Consider the following 17,525-nt stretch of genomic DNA (forward strand, 5'->3'; position numbering starts at 1 on the left):
CAGCAGGGCTGGCCCCCTGAAGCCCTCCATTTATTATGGGCTGTTCACACTTCCTGTTCAAATGCAAAACATTTTCTACTCTTCACTGCCCAAACACCTTGCAGTGGTTTTTGCAGCCTGGAATAATGCTCATGACAAATAGCCATTTTCACAGACACTTTTCTGCTCCTGCTGCTGCTCACACTTGGGAGCATAAAAAAACAACAGAATCCTTGTTTACCCCCAAATTGTTTTCCAGTCTGGTAGTCTACTCTGCTCTGCATAGAAGACCAAACTCCATAACATACTCTATGCAGTACATACTTTCAGAAAGTTGCTTAAGAATGCATTTGAAAAACAAACTGGAAATCAAGAAATACTTGTCAAGACCAAAGTTCCCTTTCCATGCTAATTGTATTCCTAAACGTATTTATACATTTTAGAAAAATAAACCAACAGATTTTGCTTCTTACCTACTCTACCATACTCCTAAATAAAACATACCCAGATTCATCTGCCAATTCTGAGATGGTGTAATGCCTTCTAGCTGGCTCTAAAGTTCAATACATTCAGGATGTCATTCACAATAAGGAATTAGGTGGTAAAAAATGAGTATGTCTGGACAGACAAACTATGTATTGCAGAGTAAAAAGGGACAGAGCTTAACTACACCACAGCAACTGTATAGTAACTACCTGTGTGCAGTCCCTTACCCCAGTAAATGGAAGCTGAAACCACAGCAACTTACCCCTCTTTTATCGAGGGCTAAGCCACGGCTTGGTTTCTACTTACCATTGGGTAAGAACATGCATATGCTGAGCAGGAGGTGCCTAGGCTAGATAGCACTAGAAAATGCCTGGGTTTAGGGTTGAGCCCTGCTTCTCAGATTGATAAGAACTTAATTGTGCTAAAGCAGGGGCAGGCAATTATTTTGGGCAGAGGGCCGCATGACAGGCAGCCCAGGGCAGATCAATATTAATTTATTAAATTTTTTAGGGGCCCCATGGGCTGGATAGAATGGCCTGGCAGGCTGCATCTGGCCCCCGGGCCGCTGTGCTAAAGGCTGGTGGTGTCTTCCTCTTCCACTTGGGATTCAAAGCTATAGTCCGTTTTCTGGAGTTAGGAATCTAATTCAGGTCTCCTGATTCTTTCAGAAATTGAAGATGGGGAAGTACCACTGCTTTTATATACAAATTAGGTTACAGCACTCACTTTGGATGACAGAGACCCTACTCTGCCTAAGTTCTAGAAGAGTTTTAACGAGCAACAAAGACCAAGAATAAAAATCGCTCTACATCCTGGAGATTATGGCATGCATCTAAGCAACCAGGGTTCCAGTCCTTCCTTTGGTGTATATTCAAAGTATTTAATGCAAAATGGAACAGTTTCAACAACAGGCACGGAGACACTCCCAGCACAGATTAGAAAATATCATATTTACTCACATACATTTCCTTAAAATCAGCCCCCGAAATTGGCCACATCTACCCAGAATAGCACCGCACTTTGATTCCTGCTCACAGCTGCAGTGACATGTCTATTCAGGTAGCCTAGGGAGTCAATTGGCTTAATGGCTCATTGTTACTCACTCCACAGATGTAAATGACCATCGCTCCTTTATAATGGTCTTAAGGTTGCTTGATTAATGGAACATCTTCTGGCAAATTTGCTATTTTTGTAGCTATTCCTGGTCTCTCCCCACATATTTCACATCCTTTTGAAAACTGGAGATCCACCAGTGGAAACCAGCCTTCACCAACAGCTTGCTGGGGTCATTTGACCCCAGTACTTTCCTGCCATGGCAGGGGGTCAGACTAGATGATCTACTCAGCTCCCTTCTGACCCTAGAAACTATGAAACAGCCAGGGTTTCAAGCCCTAGCGCTTTTGGTTAAGCAGGAAAGGGAGGCTAAGTGAGCTGAAGACTAGTCTCTGTCCCTTCCCTATGCAGACATTAGAAAGAACTTCTTCAGAGTAAGGGTTGCCAGAATCTGGAATGAGCTCCCAAGGGAGGTGGTGCTCTCCCCTACCTTGGGGGTGTTCAGGAGGAGACTAGACAAGCACCTAGCTGGGGTCATCTGCCGCTCCCCGCCCCCATGCTCTATCCTGCCCAGGGCAGGGGGTCAGACTCAATGACCTACTGAGGTCCCTTTCAACCCTAATATCTAACATCTGTGAATAACTCTGGGAAAAAATCTTTTCTTTTTCATTCTGCCTTCTTAAAAAACTTTGTGTATGTCTTATTTGGGGTATATGGTATGCAAGAAAATACAGTAGCTCAAGGGTTAGTTAGAACATTCTCTGCAGAGGTAGGAGAGAGTGAGTCAACCAGGCATTAGAGAAATTTGAACATAGGAGTTCCACATCTCATCTGACAGCTCTAACTACTGGTGTTTTGGGACAAGTGAGGTGCTCTATTACTAATATCTTCCCTACACTGATGTGTTTTATGTGGAGCTAAGCATATTTAGTGTCCTTTCAGAACAGTTCTGCCAGCTAGATGGCAGGAATGCCCAAGTTTGTGAATCCCACTGAGGTTTGGGCATGATAGACAACAAGAAGTTTAGTGCTGTCAAAACTATGGTAGCTTTGCATATGACCACGCAAAGAACTTTAGGGCATGCCTAGGTTGCTCTCCTGGTGCCTCCAGAGTGGCTTCACTGCCTCATTTCCAGGTTAGATACACGTAGGAGTGGGAGAGCAAGCCGTCTCAAAAACACAGTGAACTGATGCAGACCTAGCAGTGGACACTAAGCACTTTTATGCAGCACCTGAAAGGGTGTTTTGCAAAAGCCAATAGCATCTAGTTTGGGGGCCTGGGCAGCAAAATCCTTCATGCAAATCTGATCCTCAAGATTTCTCAGTTAAAAAAGGAATGACCAAGTCCTTATTTCAAGGGCTAAAGATGCCTAACCACCCTGACCTTCCTCCCTTGGGCTGCTGTCTCCATTGCTGTTACATCAGACAAGGATACATATCACCTCCCAGGTTCTCTCTGTCAAACCCACTACCATGAATTACACCTAGAACTAATTGATGGCCTGGTCAGATTAGAGGGCACAGTTTTCTTCCTGCCGTGGCTGCTATCCTTTAAATGGTTTACATACGCCTTACAGGTCTTCATAGATAAACTTATTTGCAAGTTCAATTTTAACTTTACTGCAGCATTAACTGCTTCAGTTAAATTCCAACAGATTCATTTTGGAAGCGACTACAAAGTCTTATAGACTGAAATGAAATCTGTACAGAAAATTTTTTACTTGTTGTGTTGAGCATTCCTCTTGTTAATCTAGAATTTCCCACCTACATGGATGTAAATCATGCCTGAAATTATATGCAGAAAATACTTTTTAAAAAGAAAGCAGGCACGTCCCTAAATTGCCAATTGTACATATATATCATTATGAAGATTTATCTGCCCATTGACGATAACAATTTAAATATTCACCAGTATTGATAATAAGATGCCTCCTCAACTTAAAACACTCGTGGTTAACATAGGCAGACCTTTATTACTGGGCAAACAGTACAGACATTTGCCATCTCCATACATCTGAATGATAAGGGTATCACTTATTTCATGGACACTCAGCTGTTCCTCAGTTTCACTTGCAAATGTCAGCTCAGAAATTCATGTTCTCATTAGTTGCAGTGCTATTACGCACCATTGTTTTATATATAGAAGCTATGGGGAACTGTATAATTATTTATTTCTATTGCTGTAGCATCCTGGAGTCCTAAACACGGAGAAGGCTAGGTCAAGGGTAAGCAACGTTTTTGGCCTGAGTGTCAAAAAAACCTCAGTCTACTTTGTAAGGTGCTGGCGTGCCAGAAAAACAAAACCAGAGTGGGGGGTACATGGCAGGACGCATTGCATATTAATATAGTTAGTAATAATAAATGCTGCTTTTTTTTTTCCCAGTAAATACCAGGTTTTCTAAAAATTTTAAACCTGGTGACAATAAATAAAACTTCACATACTACCTTTGTTGTTGTGTATTCTTTTCTTTGTTAAGCATGTCATGATGAGAGAAAAAAAGAGAAAGGAAAAAGAAAAGAGAAAGAAGGAGAGAAGAACTAGACACACACGTTCACACAGAGAACCAGAAACATGAGCACATGCACACAGACCCACACGCACACACAGAGAACCAGACACACGCAAACACACATGCGAAAGACACACACACACCCAGAACCAGACACATGCATGCACACACAGACGCACATGTACACACAGAACCAGATACACGCAAGGAACCAGGCACACACGCAGGCGCACAGAACCAGACACACACATGCAAATGGCCAGGCTGCTGGGATGCGGAAGAGTCTGACCCAACAATGCCCCAGGACTGCTGCAGCCCCTGTGCTTCCCTGTAGAGCTGCTCATGGGGTGCAGCACAGCCTGCCAAGGCCCTGGCCCAGAGCCCACCTATCAGCCAGCTGCAGAGGCAGTGCTGGGGGGGCGGGGGAAGGCTACGGCCTCTCCAAAATTTGCCTTAGGCCCCCCCCATACCCACCCCGACCAGAGCAGCTGCTGCCTGCCTACCCTGTGCAGCTGAGCCTGGGTGGGGGGGCTGTGCCAGGATTAGGCTCAGAGTGGGGCAGGCAGTGGTGGCCTGGGTGGTGCTGGAGGGGTGGCTACCAAGGTTGAGGGATGGGGTCAAGGTGAATTTTGAGGGTGGCCACAGCCCCCCCCTCCCCCCAAGTGCCACCCCTGTGGGGTCCAGAGCCCCAGGTGGCCTTTGTGCTGGTGGCTGCTACGTGCATTCCTTGGGTGGATGGTGGCAGAGGGGCCTGAGGCAGCGCAACCCCAGGTCCCTCCTCCATTCGCTCTGAAGCACGCATGCTGTCACTGCCAGTGCGGAGCTGGTGCTGGGGCGGCAACTGCAACATGTGCCTCAGGGTGCATGGCAGGGGAGGGGCTGGGGCAGTGCACACACGCATGCCTCTGGATGAACAGCTGTGGAGAGGCCAGTGCTACACTGCCCCAACCCTCCCCCACTTTCCCTACACCTCCCCCCCCGCTGTAGCTTCCTGTTACAGCTGCCCAGAGCCTGTGCCTAAGCTGACCTGCTGGCTCTGGGCTACCCTGCAGGGTAGCACTGGCAGTGCAGAGCAGGAAGTACTGGGCAGCAGCAATGGGGAGGTTTTCATCTACTCTGAGCAACAGTTCCTGGCTGGCTGCTGCCACTGCTTAGCTTGAGCAGGCACATCCGGAGCAGGCGTTGGGCAGGCCAGGTTGGGCCTGTGGCCCCACCTACCAGGCTGAGACAAGTGACAGTAGCAGACGGAAGAAGCTGCCCCTGCCTGGTCTGCCTACAAATGCCACCCAGCTGCAGAGCTGCCCCAATCCTGCTGCATGCCCAGAGGCCAGGAAGATATGCCATGGGTGGTTGGTGTGGGGCTGGCTTGAGGGCTGGGGCCAGGGCTGTGGCACAGGTTCCAGCTGGTCTGCTCCTGCCAGAGCCAGTCTAGAGTGGGTGCAGGGTGAGCTGGGGCTGCATGCTGTTGGTGGTGGCGGGGATGTGCCTCAGGGCACTTGGGCTTTGGGCTGCTGCAGGAGCAGGGCAGGTGCTGACCAACTCTGAGAAGTGTGCACAGGGGGCTCGCATGCACACCCCACCATACCCACAAACCCCACAACCACATCCCCCCCACACAATCACACACCCCACAAACTCTACACCCACCAACACCCGTACAAACCCACACTCCTCTGGGGGGGGGGCACATTTAATGCTACGCATACAGACCCCACCAACCCCATAACTACTCCCACAAACACATCCTCCACAAACGCCCCCATACCCACCCACCCACATCCACACCCCCCCACATCCCACATCCATACACAGCCCCCATAGCCCCCCAGACAATATATAAGAGCAAGACTGTATTTTGTGCTTTTATGCACTTACCTCTATATGCATGATGCAAACACACACATATCAGGACACAAATATTTTTTAAAAATAAGATTAAAATACGTTATTGTGGATGCTTTGATTTTTAGTATATACATTTTTTTTCCAGTTCCAGCATGGCAACACTCCTTCCCAAATGGAGTACTTCTGGGGAGAGGAGGGGGACTTCCAGTGGCAAAGGTCAGGGGTTAGGGAGTAGGACTTCCAATCCAAAGATGGCAACCAGGGGATGGGGCACCTGTCAAGGGGTGTGACTAACCTTGTGGCTCTCAACAGCTTGCCAAAATTCAGTAAGCGGACATCCAGCTGAAATAATTGCCTGCCCCTGCCCTAGAGGCTAGTATGATGGGTTAATGGCAGGAATCAACTTTTCAATACTGAATGAGGAAGACTGGGTGGGGCAGGCTATAAAAAGTAGTATCTTTTCAGCATCATGAATGGATATGAGTAGAGCCAGACTGCATTAAGCAAAGCTACAGAAAAGGATGTGTAGTAATTGATAGGTTAGAGGTTGAGAGCCAGGACAGGAGTTTTAACTCCTTTATTGGAGAGGAAAAGCTGCACTTTAAATGTGTTACTCAGAAAGAGTCTGCAGGAAGGGGGTCAACTTTGACTTGGACTCAAGTTTTGGGCCTGAGTAAAAGGTAGGGTGGGGAGGTTGTCTCCAGCAATAGTGAAAGCAGTAGCAGGGAAGACGTTTGGAGATTAAGAGCTGTGTTTTAGTCCAGTTAAGCTCAAGATGATAGCTACATATCCACAGGGAGATGTGAGACAGGTCTCAATTTTAGTTGGACATAGTCAAATTTGAGTCAAGAGATTGATCTGAGAGTTATCAGTAGGGATTCAGGTTCTCTCTGATACCCACCCCCCCATTATAGGATTAAAAAAGTAACCCTACATCCACATTTTTCTGTGATTAAAATGAAACATGCAATTAAAATGAAATGGGGATATATATCTATATACAGTGGTGTTTCATTTTAAATCACAGAAATTGTGGATTTGGGGTTACCTTTTTTAATCCAACAACTGGGGATTTATTTTCTCAATAAGAGAAAACTAGGATCCCTGGTTATCAACATAGAGAGGGTAATTAAATTTGTATTTGTCAATGAGATTACCCACAAAAACAGTGTAGAGGCAAGGACAGAGACCAGTGGGAGCTCCCTGTACTTACAATAAGCAAAAACTGAAGTAACTTATAAAACACGGATGATTTTTAAGCTAGCAGCAACTGTATGGCCTAGCTGTTAACACTCTACATTGCCCTGGAGGCGATTCTGGCTCAAACAAAATTAACTGTGACAGAGTTGGTTGTGTGTTGCAGATCTCATGCATTTAGCCTGCAGTGAGGAAGTGGGGTGAAGCATGTGTCAAACTTGGATACTCCTCAGAAGCTGGTCAATCAAATCCTAGTCTCACAGGAGGCTGCCAGCTCACCCAGCTATATGAGCAGCAATATAGAGCAGTTTCCATCAATTGAAAAGGAATATAGATTAGAACAGACCCAAGTATTCCAGCTGCTGAAGTCAGCTGTAGTGGATATGACACAAGACAACTAAAGTGAGAGTTGTAATGTTGGAGGCCCCTGTGTAAGCAAAGGACACACTGGTTAATTCAAGGACTCTAATAATCTTTGAGCAATTAGAGTTGAAGAACATATTCCCTATTTTATTTAAGATGTAATATTTCATTATCCTGGTGATGCTTGTTTCGCCAGGTCTTTAACACATACTGCATTGTACAATCTTGAATCTAAATCATGATCAATTTGACATTTGGCTGTAACTTGTTATCACTGTATGCAAAGGCAGCAAAAAAAAAAAAAAAAAAAGAAAACCAGAAGCATACAGTACAATGTTTAAACCAAGAACCCTGAGAACAGACAAGGATTGCTAATAAATATATTTTCTGAGTACAGACTACCCTCATGTGGACAGAAGCAGTATCTCCATCTGCATGGTTATTATTTCAAATACATATCTTCATTTTTTCCAATAGCAATATTTATTGCATTCTGCACCCACTATTTTGTAAGGCAAAAACGAGTTTACTTCAAAATGGTTTCCATGTACTCACCTTTCTGAAACACCCACCTAGAGATCTCAAGTTTCCCCGTTTCATTTTCCTTTCTTGATTACTTTTAATATAGGTTATTATTTGAGCAAGACACTTCAGAATTATCCAACTTGGAAGACTGGAAAGTTAAAACTGAATTTCATACCCATGATCAATTGTGTCATGGGATGTGCAGATATCTTTTTCACCAATTTAGAAATCACTTCTCATTTGGAAGTTTCTCTCAAAACTATTTTTTCTACCCATTAATTCTACCACTGTCCCCCTTTTCTAAAGAAAACTAAAGATCCAGGAGCACAATTCTTGAGACGGCTAAAAAAGTAAATAATCACACAAACTATAGGACTATGACTCCTGTTATAGCAACTATAATAGCTAGACTTGGCTGTTCTCCTTTAATTACATTTTATCTTCACCAATCTGTCTTCTAGGCAAAATTCAGCTACATAAAATTAAAATGTATACTGTCATTTCATATTTGCTTCTTCGGGGTTATGGGGGGGGGGGGCTATAGCCCCCCCCGCAGTGCCGCTACCACCTGTCCCAAGTACAACCTGGCCCAGCCCCCAGCTGGGAAGAGTCCAGTGCAGCCCCAGTCCCAGCCTGCCCTCAGCCCGCACGCAGATCTGGGGGCACATGCTCCCGCCCCCCATGCCCTCCCGGGAGGTATGCAACAGCAGGAGATGCCCTCCCCCCCACTCCAGTCCTCCAACATAAGCCATGGCTCTATCCTGTGTCTTGCCCAACCCTGGCTTTTCAGCGGCTGTCCCTGCCGCAACCCCACTCCCTCCCTCACTGAGGGGGGCCTCAATCTGACCCCCCCACACACACCATTTCCCCACCCCTTTCCCCACAACAGACCAGGCTGCTAGCCATGCTGTGCTCCTGGCTGCCTGTGTGCTGCACTGCAGCTGCACACATGCGCGCAGCATTTATTGGCCACATCAGACCAAAAAAAAAAAAAAATCATGTCGATGGTTTCAATTTTCCTCATATCAGTGCCAATCTGATATGGGACCAATGTTATCAGTGCACCTCTATATTGCATCTACTTGCAAAAAGTTGGTGTTCAAAAGACTACACAGTAAAAAGATCAGTAGTTAAAGTAATTACATAGACAACACTTACATTGCCCACTCAAACAGCACGATATTGCCGAAATAGATTCTTTATTTCTGAAACATTCCAAAACAGCAGTATACATGGTTGTAATCAAATATTAAATCATATGCCATTATAAGAAAGCATTGATTAGTGCAATTGGATTTTGTAAAAGGTCTATCAAAAAGATTTATTCACATTAAAATTCATTCATTTTCCATAAGCAACTGTTAATAAAATGTTACAATTTTTTTCTTTGTAATAAAGTATTGAAAGTCAACTGTAGTTTAGAGATCATCTTTTAAGTGCAATGTGATTTACGCTGCCATCATAAATACAAAACACCATGATAATAAATTAACATTTGAACAAACAATGAAAGATAATAACGAAACCATTATGACTGCCAGCTGTATGGCAGTTTCCAGTGAATGCTACTTGTTTGTGCTTCCACAACATAAAATACTGCTTTCATATTGCCCATGAATGTATTTTTGTAGGATATGTTCCTAGTGCTAAAAAATAGTACATTACCACAAAAATATTATTTATGGCACACAGAAATATTAAATCCTCTCTCTGTGGTTCAAGCAAGTGTAAAAGAAATTAAGTGCAAAAAATAAAGTTCTTGGGTGGGCCAGGAAATCAAGTAAATATAGGTCCCCAAATCTGGAAAAAAAAAAGCATAATGCCTTTATAGAAGTACACTTGAACAAACTGTCTCAAAATTTCAATATGGCAAAGCTGTTTGAAATAGTGGTTCTTAGTTCACTCATAGGAAGTATTTCTGGTATTTTGCACATACATAAAAATGCTAAAGTTCTAAATGATGAATACTGCAACTGTTAGTTTGATAACACTGCAGTTTTCCAGGCAAATGACTAAGTGCAATATTTAGTATTTAATGTGTTCATTTTTTTAAATGACACTGCATTATGGATATTCTTAGATATTAAAACCTCAGGGGAAATAATACTGTGTGACCCTCCCCTCTTTTAACAGAGTTACCCAGCCAGCTGGGTAAATCAAATCTGCATCATTTATTTTCTGTTGTTCAGGGGTATTCAACATCAGTAGCAGCCATCTCTCCAACTCCCGTCTCGTAGAGTACTAAGTGAAGAAAGTGGCTTTGGAGGCTGAAGAAAACTGTTAAAAAAAGAAGCCACAATTTAGGAGGGAGAATAATAAGACACGTAATCCATTACTTGTGTATAAGTTGGCCTTAGGTCTATTCTTATCTAAACAGTCTACCAGGGTATATTTCAAGCTCCAGACTAATTAGCAGGGATCCTGGTTTTCTCCAATTAAAAAAAAATATCCCCAATTTTCAGTTTAAAAAAAGTAACCTGAAATCTACATTTTTTCCATGATTAAAATGAAATCACAGTCATACATACACATATACTTGTATTTCATGTTAAAATCGCAGAAAAATGTGGATTTTGGGATACTTTTCTAAAACAAAAATTTGGGGATTTGGGGTTTTTTTTTACATCAGAGAAAACCAGGATCCCTGCTAATTAGATAGGACTGTAGGACAGCAGAACTAGAAGGAACCTCGTGAAGTCATTTAGTCTAGCCCCTTGCTCAAGGCAGGATTATTCCTGATTAAACCACATGGCTGGCTAAAAATCTGGGATAAGTATCCCAATTTTACTCAAGTCAATGGATGTTTTTGCGTTGATTTCCATAAGGCCAGGATGTCTCTTCTAAACTTTGTAACACATATCTATCCTAAACAAGGAATACAGTCAATAGTTATGGGACACAACACACAATGTACAATCGAACCCCTCTGTTAAACTTTCTTTTCCTCCCCATCCCCTTCAAACTTTCTTTTCACACAACTTTTTTCCAATCAGTCTCACTCCATCCTTTAAAAGAAAACTGCTTTCTTTTTTATTTTTTCCTCCTCTCTCCACCTCCTCCCCCCTCCCAGCCCTGGGTTCTTTGCTCCTCACACAGCACCAGCAATGAAGTTTCTGCAGGCCAAATTAAGCCCTCTGGGAGACCCCTGCAATTCCACCACTTGCAATGAGTTTGCACAGGTGGGATAAGTTGAGAACTTGAAGCAAACAATTCTGCTGATGATGCAGGAGATCAAACAGAAGACCCCCCTTCTCACATAGCTGGTTGGCTCTGCATGGCTAAACCAAAGTGTATTTTTGTCACTGAGGACAGCAGATATGTCCAAATACAAACAGACAGCAGAAATCCAATTCCAATTAAAAAAAAAAAAAAAAAGAGAGATTCCCCCAAACTGTTAGGCTCAGCATGCACTTAAAAAAAAAAAAGTGCCTGGATTTTTTTTCTGCCAAGGGCAGAATAAAATATTATCCAGGGGAGAGAAAGCATTACTGAAACTGGCCTTACAAAAACTGGAAAAAAAACATTAGTACCACAATGTAGAAGTCATATTAACAACAGGCATTCATTATTAACTCACTAGCAATTAAGTATTCCCCCCTCCCTCCACACTTCAACATGCTACTGAGGACAGCCGTTCCAAATAGGATTCAAAGAAAACCTGCCTGGCGTAACTAGTTAGGTGCAGTACTCAACGTGGATCCTTCTGCCACATTAGCAATTTCAAAAAGACCACACATATTTTAAAGCAATGTAAGTTTGCTGAAAATAAATAGGAGCAAAGGGGGTTGGAAAACAGAGTCCATTAGAGGAGATGAATGGTACTGAATGTGGTGCTATAAAATCTGCCAAGGGGACTGAACCATTAAGGGTATTTTCGTATGTGCTTTGGGACATGGCACTGGGCACTTTAATTAGTGAGCTGTGCTAATTAAAAGCACCCGCATGTCACGTGTATCAGCTTCCCCATGCTGAATAAACAGTAGCAGGGCACTTTGCACTAAAGCTCATCAAACATGTTTACTTCAGTGCCCCACCACCATTTTTTCAGAGCAGCGATGCTGATACATGCAATGCAGAAGGCTGCCAGAGCATATCAATTACCGTGCACCAGAAGACTTAATTACGGGCAGTCCTCAGACTTGCAATGGAATGGTTCCTAAAAACTGCATCTTAAGTCGAAATGTTGCAACTCAGAATGAATTTTCCCATAGGAACAATGTTATAAATGGGCGATTGGTTCCTTTATGACACAGCTGCATCCAGCTGGTAAGTCTGTTGTGGTGGAAGGGGAGGGGGTGTCAGATCAACACCCCTGCAGTGAAGGAGGGATTGGGGCTGAAAATGGAACAGGGGCAGGAGATGGACAAGCTGCCAGGGCAGAGGGGCATGGGACAAAGCCACAGCTCATCTGGGGGGTACCGGGAAGGGGGGGATAGCTCCTGCCGCTATGCACTGCTCATTCAGAGGCAGCGCAGCGCAGCGCAGCACCTCCGTCCTGCGCCCCCCTCCCCACCCCAACCGGGCAAGTGGCAGCAGGGCATAGCCCCCACTCCCAGCCGCACCTGCTCAGAGCACAGCACAGTACAGCCCCAGCCCCGCCTGCCCCACACAGATCTGGGGGCACCTCCCCCGCACCCTGTGCCCTCCCAGATAAGCAGTGGGAGTAGCAACAGGAGCTGCTGGATGAACAGTTCCCAGACCAGCAGCAGGCAGTGGCAGGAGCCACACCCCCCCTCCCCACACCCCCAGATGAGCTGCACCTTTGTCCTGCATGCCCCCCACCCAGCTGGGCAGCACTTGCCTCAAGTCCTAATCCCTCCTTTGCTAAAGGGGTGTTGATTTGCCCACACCCCTTCCTTCCCCCCTCCCCTTCCAGACTTACGAGCTGGATGCAGCTCTATCGAGCATTGTAAAGTTGAAGTAGACATCAGAACCTCGAAGCATGACGTCAATTTATAAAGGTTGTAACAGCAGTTAGTCATAAATCAAGAAGTCATAAGTCAAAGACTGCCTGTAATCGAGTCTGCTCCGATGCGCTTCCACCGTGTTGAAGCAGGCTCCCCGCATGTCTGTACGAACAGGCCAAAGCCACAACCTACTACTACATTTAAATCAAACCAATCAACCCTTCCCATTAAGCTCTCGTTCTTTTACTTCACTGCCCCTCTCTAGCTGTAACTACTGTTGCTTCCACTGTTTCTGTTCTCTACCACTAGAGTGGTTAGCCTTTTTTACAACAAGAGTACACTGCAATCATATTTAGTTTATGGTCACTGTAACTCCCAGGTCCTTCTCTGCAAAACCACAGCCCTAGGCAGTCATTCCCTGGTCTGTATTGGTGCATGCAATTATTCCATCTCAAGTGCAGGACTGCATTGTTCACCCATCACCCTCTCCATGGCTCCCCTCATACAATCACTGTCAGCCCCTTCCAGCCCCTCTGGTGGATCATTAGGGCAGAAACAGGAATGTTCCCTTATGTACAGTGTCATCTACAACCCTTCCTGGCAGCTCAAGAGGTCCCATCACAATCTGGAGTATAAATTTTGTGAGTTGGTCTTTAAATAGAGGTCGGTGCTTAGATAGGAGAGACATAAATAACTCCTCTCATTGATGGAACTCAATATTGAACAACTAAAGCGTAGCAACACCACCCCAGCAAACCTATCGGTGTCATGAAGAAAGGATGCAGAACTCTTAATGGCACTTTGCTTAATGAAACTAATCATTTAATCAGAGTTCTCTCAAAGGAAAAAAAAAAAAATCACTGCAGGAACTACCAGCCTGCCAGCAACTCAATTAAGAGCATTTACAGTTTTTATAGGCACGGAAAAACTAATTGGCCTTTCCTCTAAAATGATTCTGAACAAAAAGCTTACTCAATGTGAGGGGTAAAGCAGGCTAACCAGCTTCTTCTCTCCCTGAGGGGCTGATACAGAAAGAGCAGTTTAGCCAATTGCCAAGAATAGCAAAGAATAAGGAGACCACAGAAGGGGGAGGGAGAGACCATCACATCTTCCCCCAGGGGACTGATATACAATACATTTTAGCAAATGTAGTTTTCATATATTTCCATTATGTTTCACAAAATGAAATACAGCCTGAAGAATACTGTGTAGAGGCCTGTCTGAAAAGGCCAAAATTCCTTGATGCAGAAAGACCTTAGGTGAGATACTTAGATAGCTGAGGTGCCAATACTTTGGTATTTAACAGCCTGGCCTAACAGATGCTGATGAAGACACTTGAGATAACAAAATGCCTTCTACTCTAACAGCTGCAAAGACACACAGTGCGCTTTGAATATAAATTTCATTTGGAACGTCTGCATTGCAAACATTTGCCATGCTTGGCAAATGAAATGCCATATTGGCATAGTAAAAATTGGTCAGTTCCTATGTTTAAGCTAGCTGGAGTTAAAGGAATTTGTTTTACTTATCAGTCTCTTGGTGAAAAGACAGCTCAAGAATCTGGTGGTCTGAAATCCTGTTCTTTAAAAGTTATCACAGTAACAATCACTAAGCTTTGAATATCTGCCTGTAGTGACTGGATTTTGTCCAAGATAATCCCTAAAGAATAGAAAGCAGCTTTTATTATCTACATTAAAAAAAAAAAAATTAAAAATAAAATCAGAGAACTTGAAGAGCTCCAGGCTGAACTCCAATCTGTCTGTGTGTTTGAGTCTCATAAACTTGTCATTCAAACACTACCTGGAATCCTTCTATCTTTAGCAATCATCAGTCTGGCTCTAGGGCAGCACCTGATATTACAGTACATCTGAAGGGACAAGATATCAGCCAAGGTCTTCTGCTCTGTGGTTCATAACCTGGGAACTGCCTATGTGGCAGCCTGTCATTACTGCCTGTCATTACTACAGGCTGAGATGCTTCAGCTGCAAGCCACTTGCTATTAAAAGCAATTAACAGCATTTTCTGCTCACGCTTCTGATTCATATTTATCTCATGACACCGACTTTCTGACTATAGAAGTCATTTATTTAACAAGAATTTGGACGTTTATGAGAAAGTTAAAGTTATGTCTTCAAGTAGGCAGGAAAGTAAAACAAGCTTGTTCGTTTTATTACAGACTGTTTTAGATTCATTCCCTTCTACACACATTAATTCTTGCTGCATGGTTATATTTATGTGATGTAAATCCAAATCCAAAACTTGTTATCTTACTAGGGTTTATCCGAAATTAACAGAATGAAAATCAACAAGGAAAAGTGCAGACTTGCATTTGGGATGGAGCATCAGATGCACAAATACAGACTGGAGATGGAATGGGTAGGATGAAGGACCTAGGGGTCACAGTGGTCCATAAGCTGAATAAGCACCAACTGTTGTTGCACAAAAGGTCCATAGCAGACTAGGCTGTATTAATAGGAACATTACTTGCAAGTTAAGGGAAGTGATTCTCTTGCTATACTTGACATTGGTAAGGCCTCACTTAAGAGTACTGTGTCCACAAAAGTACCTCTTACTTCAAGAAAAATGTAGACAAACTAGATAGGGTCCCGGGGAGAGTAACAAAAATGAGTAGAGGACTGGAAAACATGACTCACGAGGACAGGCTGAAAGAACCAGGATTATTTAGTTTGGAGAAGAGAAGACCAAGGGTGGATTTGACAGCAATCTTCAAATTGCCTGAAGGAACGTTTATCCATGGAGATAGACCGGGGTGGGCAATTATTTGGGCTGGATGGCCACTTAAGGAGTTGTGGTGAGCTGCTGTGGCCTGAGAGGAAGGGGCAGGGGAGGGGAGCAGGAGAGGTGCTAACGCAGCATGACCACCGCATTGCAGCTACCCCATGCCCAGGGACGGTGGGACTGGCTGCACATGCCATGGCCTAAACTTCCCCCTGTACCTGGGCTGGGCCGGGCCGAGGGCCCCACCGTGAGCCACACAGAATTCCTTGGTAGGCCAGATCTGGTCCACGGGCCGTATGTTGCACACTCCTGAGATAGACTATTCTCTACTGCAGCTGTGAACAGGACAAGGAACAATGGTCTTAAACTGCAACAACAGAAATTTAGGCTGGATATTAGGAAGAACTCTATCACTATCAGGGTACTTTAGCATTGGAACAGGCTAATCACAGAGGTTACAGAATTGCTTTTGTTGTGTGCTTCTAAGAGCAGACTAGACAGACACTGCACTGGGGTAGTTTATTCTGGGACAATTCTGCCTTAAGCAGGGGTTGAACTAAATGCTCTCATGAGGTCCTTTCCAATACTACTATTCCATAAGTTTATGTATAGGCCCTTTTTCATTGTCTGAAGAGAGGCAGAAATTTACATGCATTGAATGGAGGAAAGGATTGGGCTCAGAATCAGCATTTTCTGCAAGTGTTTCTGTTCAAAAGCCTGAGTTCACATTTTTCCAAAAAAACATGATCAAAGCCAAGACTTTCCAAATGTAACAGAGGTGCACTTAACTCCTTAATGCAAAGAATCTCTTACCTTCGAACGGGCTGTGCAATTTTACTCCTGGGTATGCTACTACCACTTACGGCCAATGACGGTCTTGGAAGAGCACTGCGTCCAACAATCCCTGCATTAGCAGTCTTGTTTGGCATTGGGATTCCAGTGTTAGAATGCAACTGCAAGCTACTGGACACAGGAATATTACTGCTGCCTTGCACAGTTGGGCTTACATATGCTGTAGCTTTCAGAGGCTGTCTGACAGACACTGGAAAATGTCCCACACTATGAACTCTATGCTGCAGTTGTCCTGGAGATGGAACTACAAAGAGGGGAAGAGAAAAGAATTAAAACAGCATATTATATTATAATGTCAATCATATATCAACACATACTATATTTCTATGCAACCTGAAACAGTGATCAATGCACTAATTTGACCTTTTACTTCAATCAAGCCAACTGTAAATGGATTTAAAAATTAGACTTGCAGATATACAAAATGTGTGAGAAAGTCTGGCTGAAGTACACAATTAAGAACTCCACACCTATAAACAATAAAACATCCTGCCTCATCACCAGAAAAACCAACCACCTATTCTTCCCGTCTTCCTCTGCTCAGCAGTGTTTTAGTATTTATTCTGAGTAAATAAAAGCCATTCTCCATTTGGTGTAATTACAGTTTTAACAGAGCAAACTTGTCTTGCAAAACTGCTAAAATAATAATCAATTCTTTTTCTCACATCACTACAAAGGTCAGTTGCTGTAATTAGTGCAATACTTCATATGCTCTCTCTCATGCAATAAAGACAATTCTTTGGCATTATTTGTGTCTATGTTTTATATGTAAAACAGACAAAAGACTAAAAAAGTTTCTTGAATTTAATAACACAATCCAGGTATGCTTGTCATTTCATACCAGTGCTAGTGTCCAAAAGCTTTGTATAGAGATTTATTACATGACTCTGCCCTCTAGTGTATATCACCTATGTTTTACAGTTCACAGAGTTTACAGAAGCTGAGTACCAAAATGCCTCAAGTACTTGAGCCATGTAGTTCACAGCAGCTGAAATCATTTGAAATCTTCAAAAAAGAAAATGATAAATACCCTTCAATCACCATAAATACACGTTCACTAAAACAGGGAC

At 43.6% G+C, this 17,525-nt stretch overlaps 1 protein-coding gene across 4 annotated transcripts in view; it reads right to left on the minus strand.

The window, feature by feature from the left end:
- Positions 1-9,139: 9,139 nt before the first annotated feature.
- SLAIN1 (SLAIN family member 1) overlaps positions 9,140-17,525 on the minus strand; it is a 107,433-nt gene continuing 99,047 nt past the window's right edge. For all 4 annotated transcript variants that reach the window (XM_090023854.1, XM_090023835.1, XM_090023844.1 and 1 more), the window contains 2 exons: positions 16,417-16,699; positions 9,140-10,234 (listed from right to left, as the gene is read on the minus strand). In XM_090023854.1, the coding sequence (XP_089879980.1) occupies positions 10,159-10,234; positions 16,417-16,699 (359 nt within the window). In that variant the 3' untranslated portion in view covers positions 9,140-10,158. The remainder of the gene's footprint in view (positions 10,235-16,416; positions 16,700-17,525) is intronic.

This window comes from Crocodylus siamensis, chromosome 1 (genome assembly GCF_052110815.1).
Source record: "Crocodylus siamensis isolate JL-2025a chromosome 1, ASM5211081v1, whole genome shotgun sequence".
Classification (NCBI taxonomy): domain Eukaryota; kingdom Metazoa; phylum Chordata; order Crocodylia; family Crocodylidae; genus Crocodylus; species Crocodylus siamensis.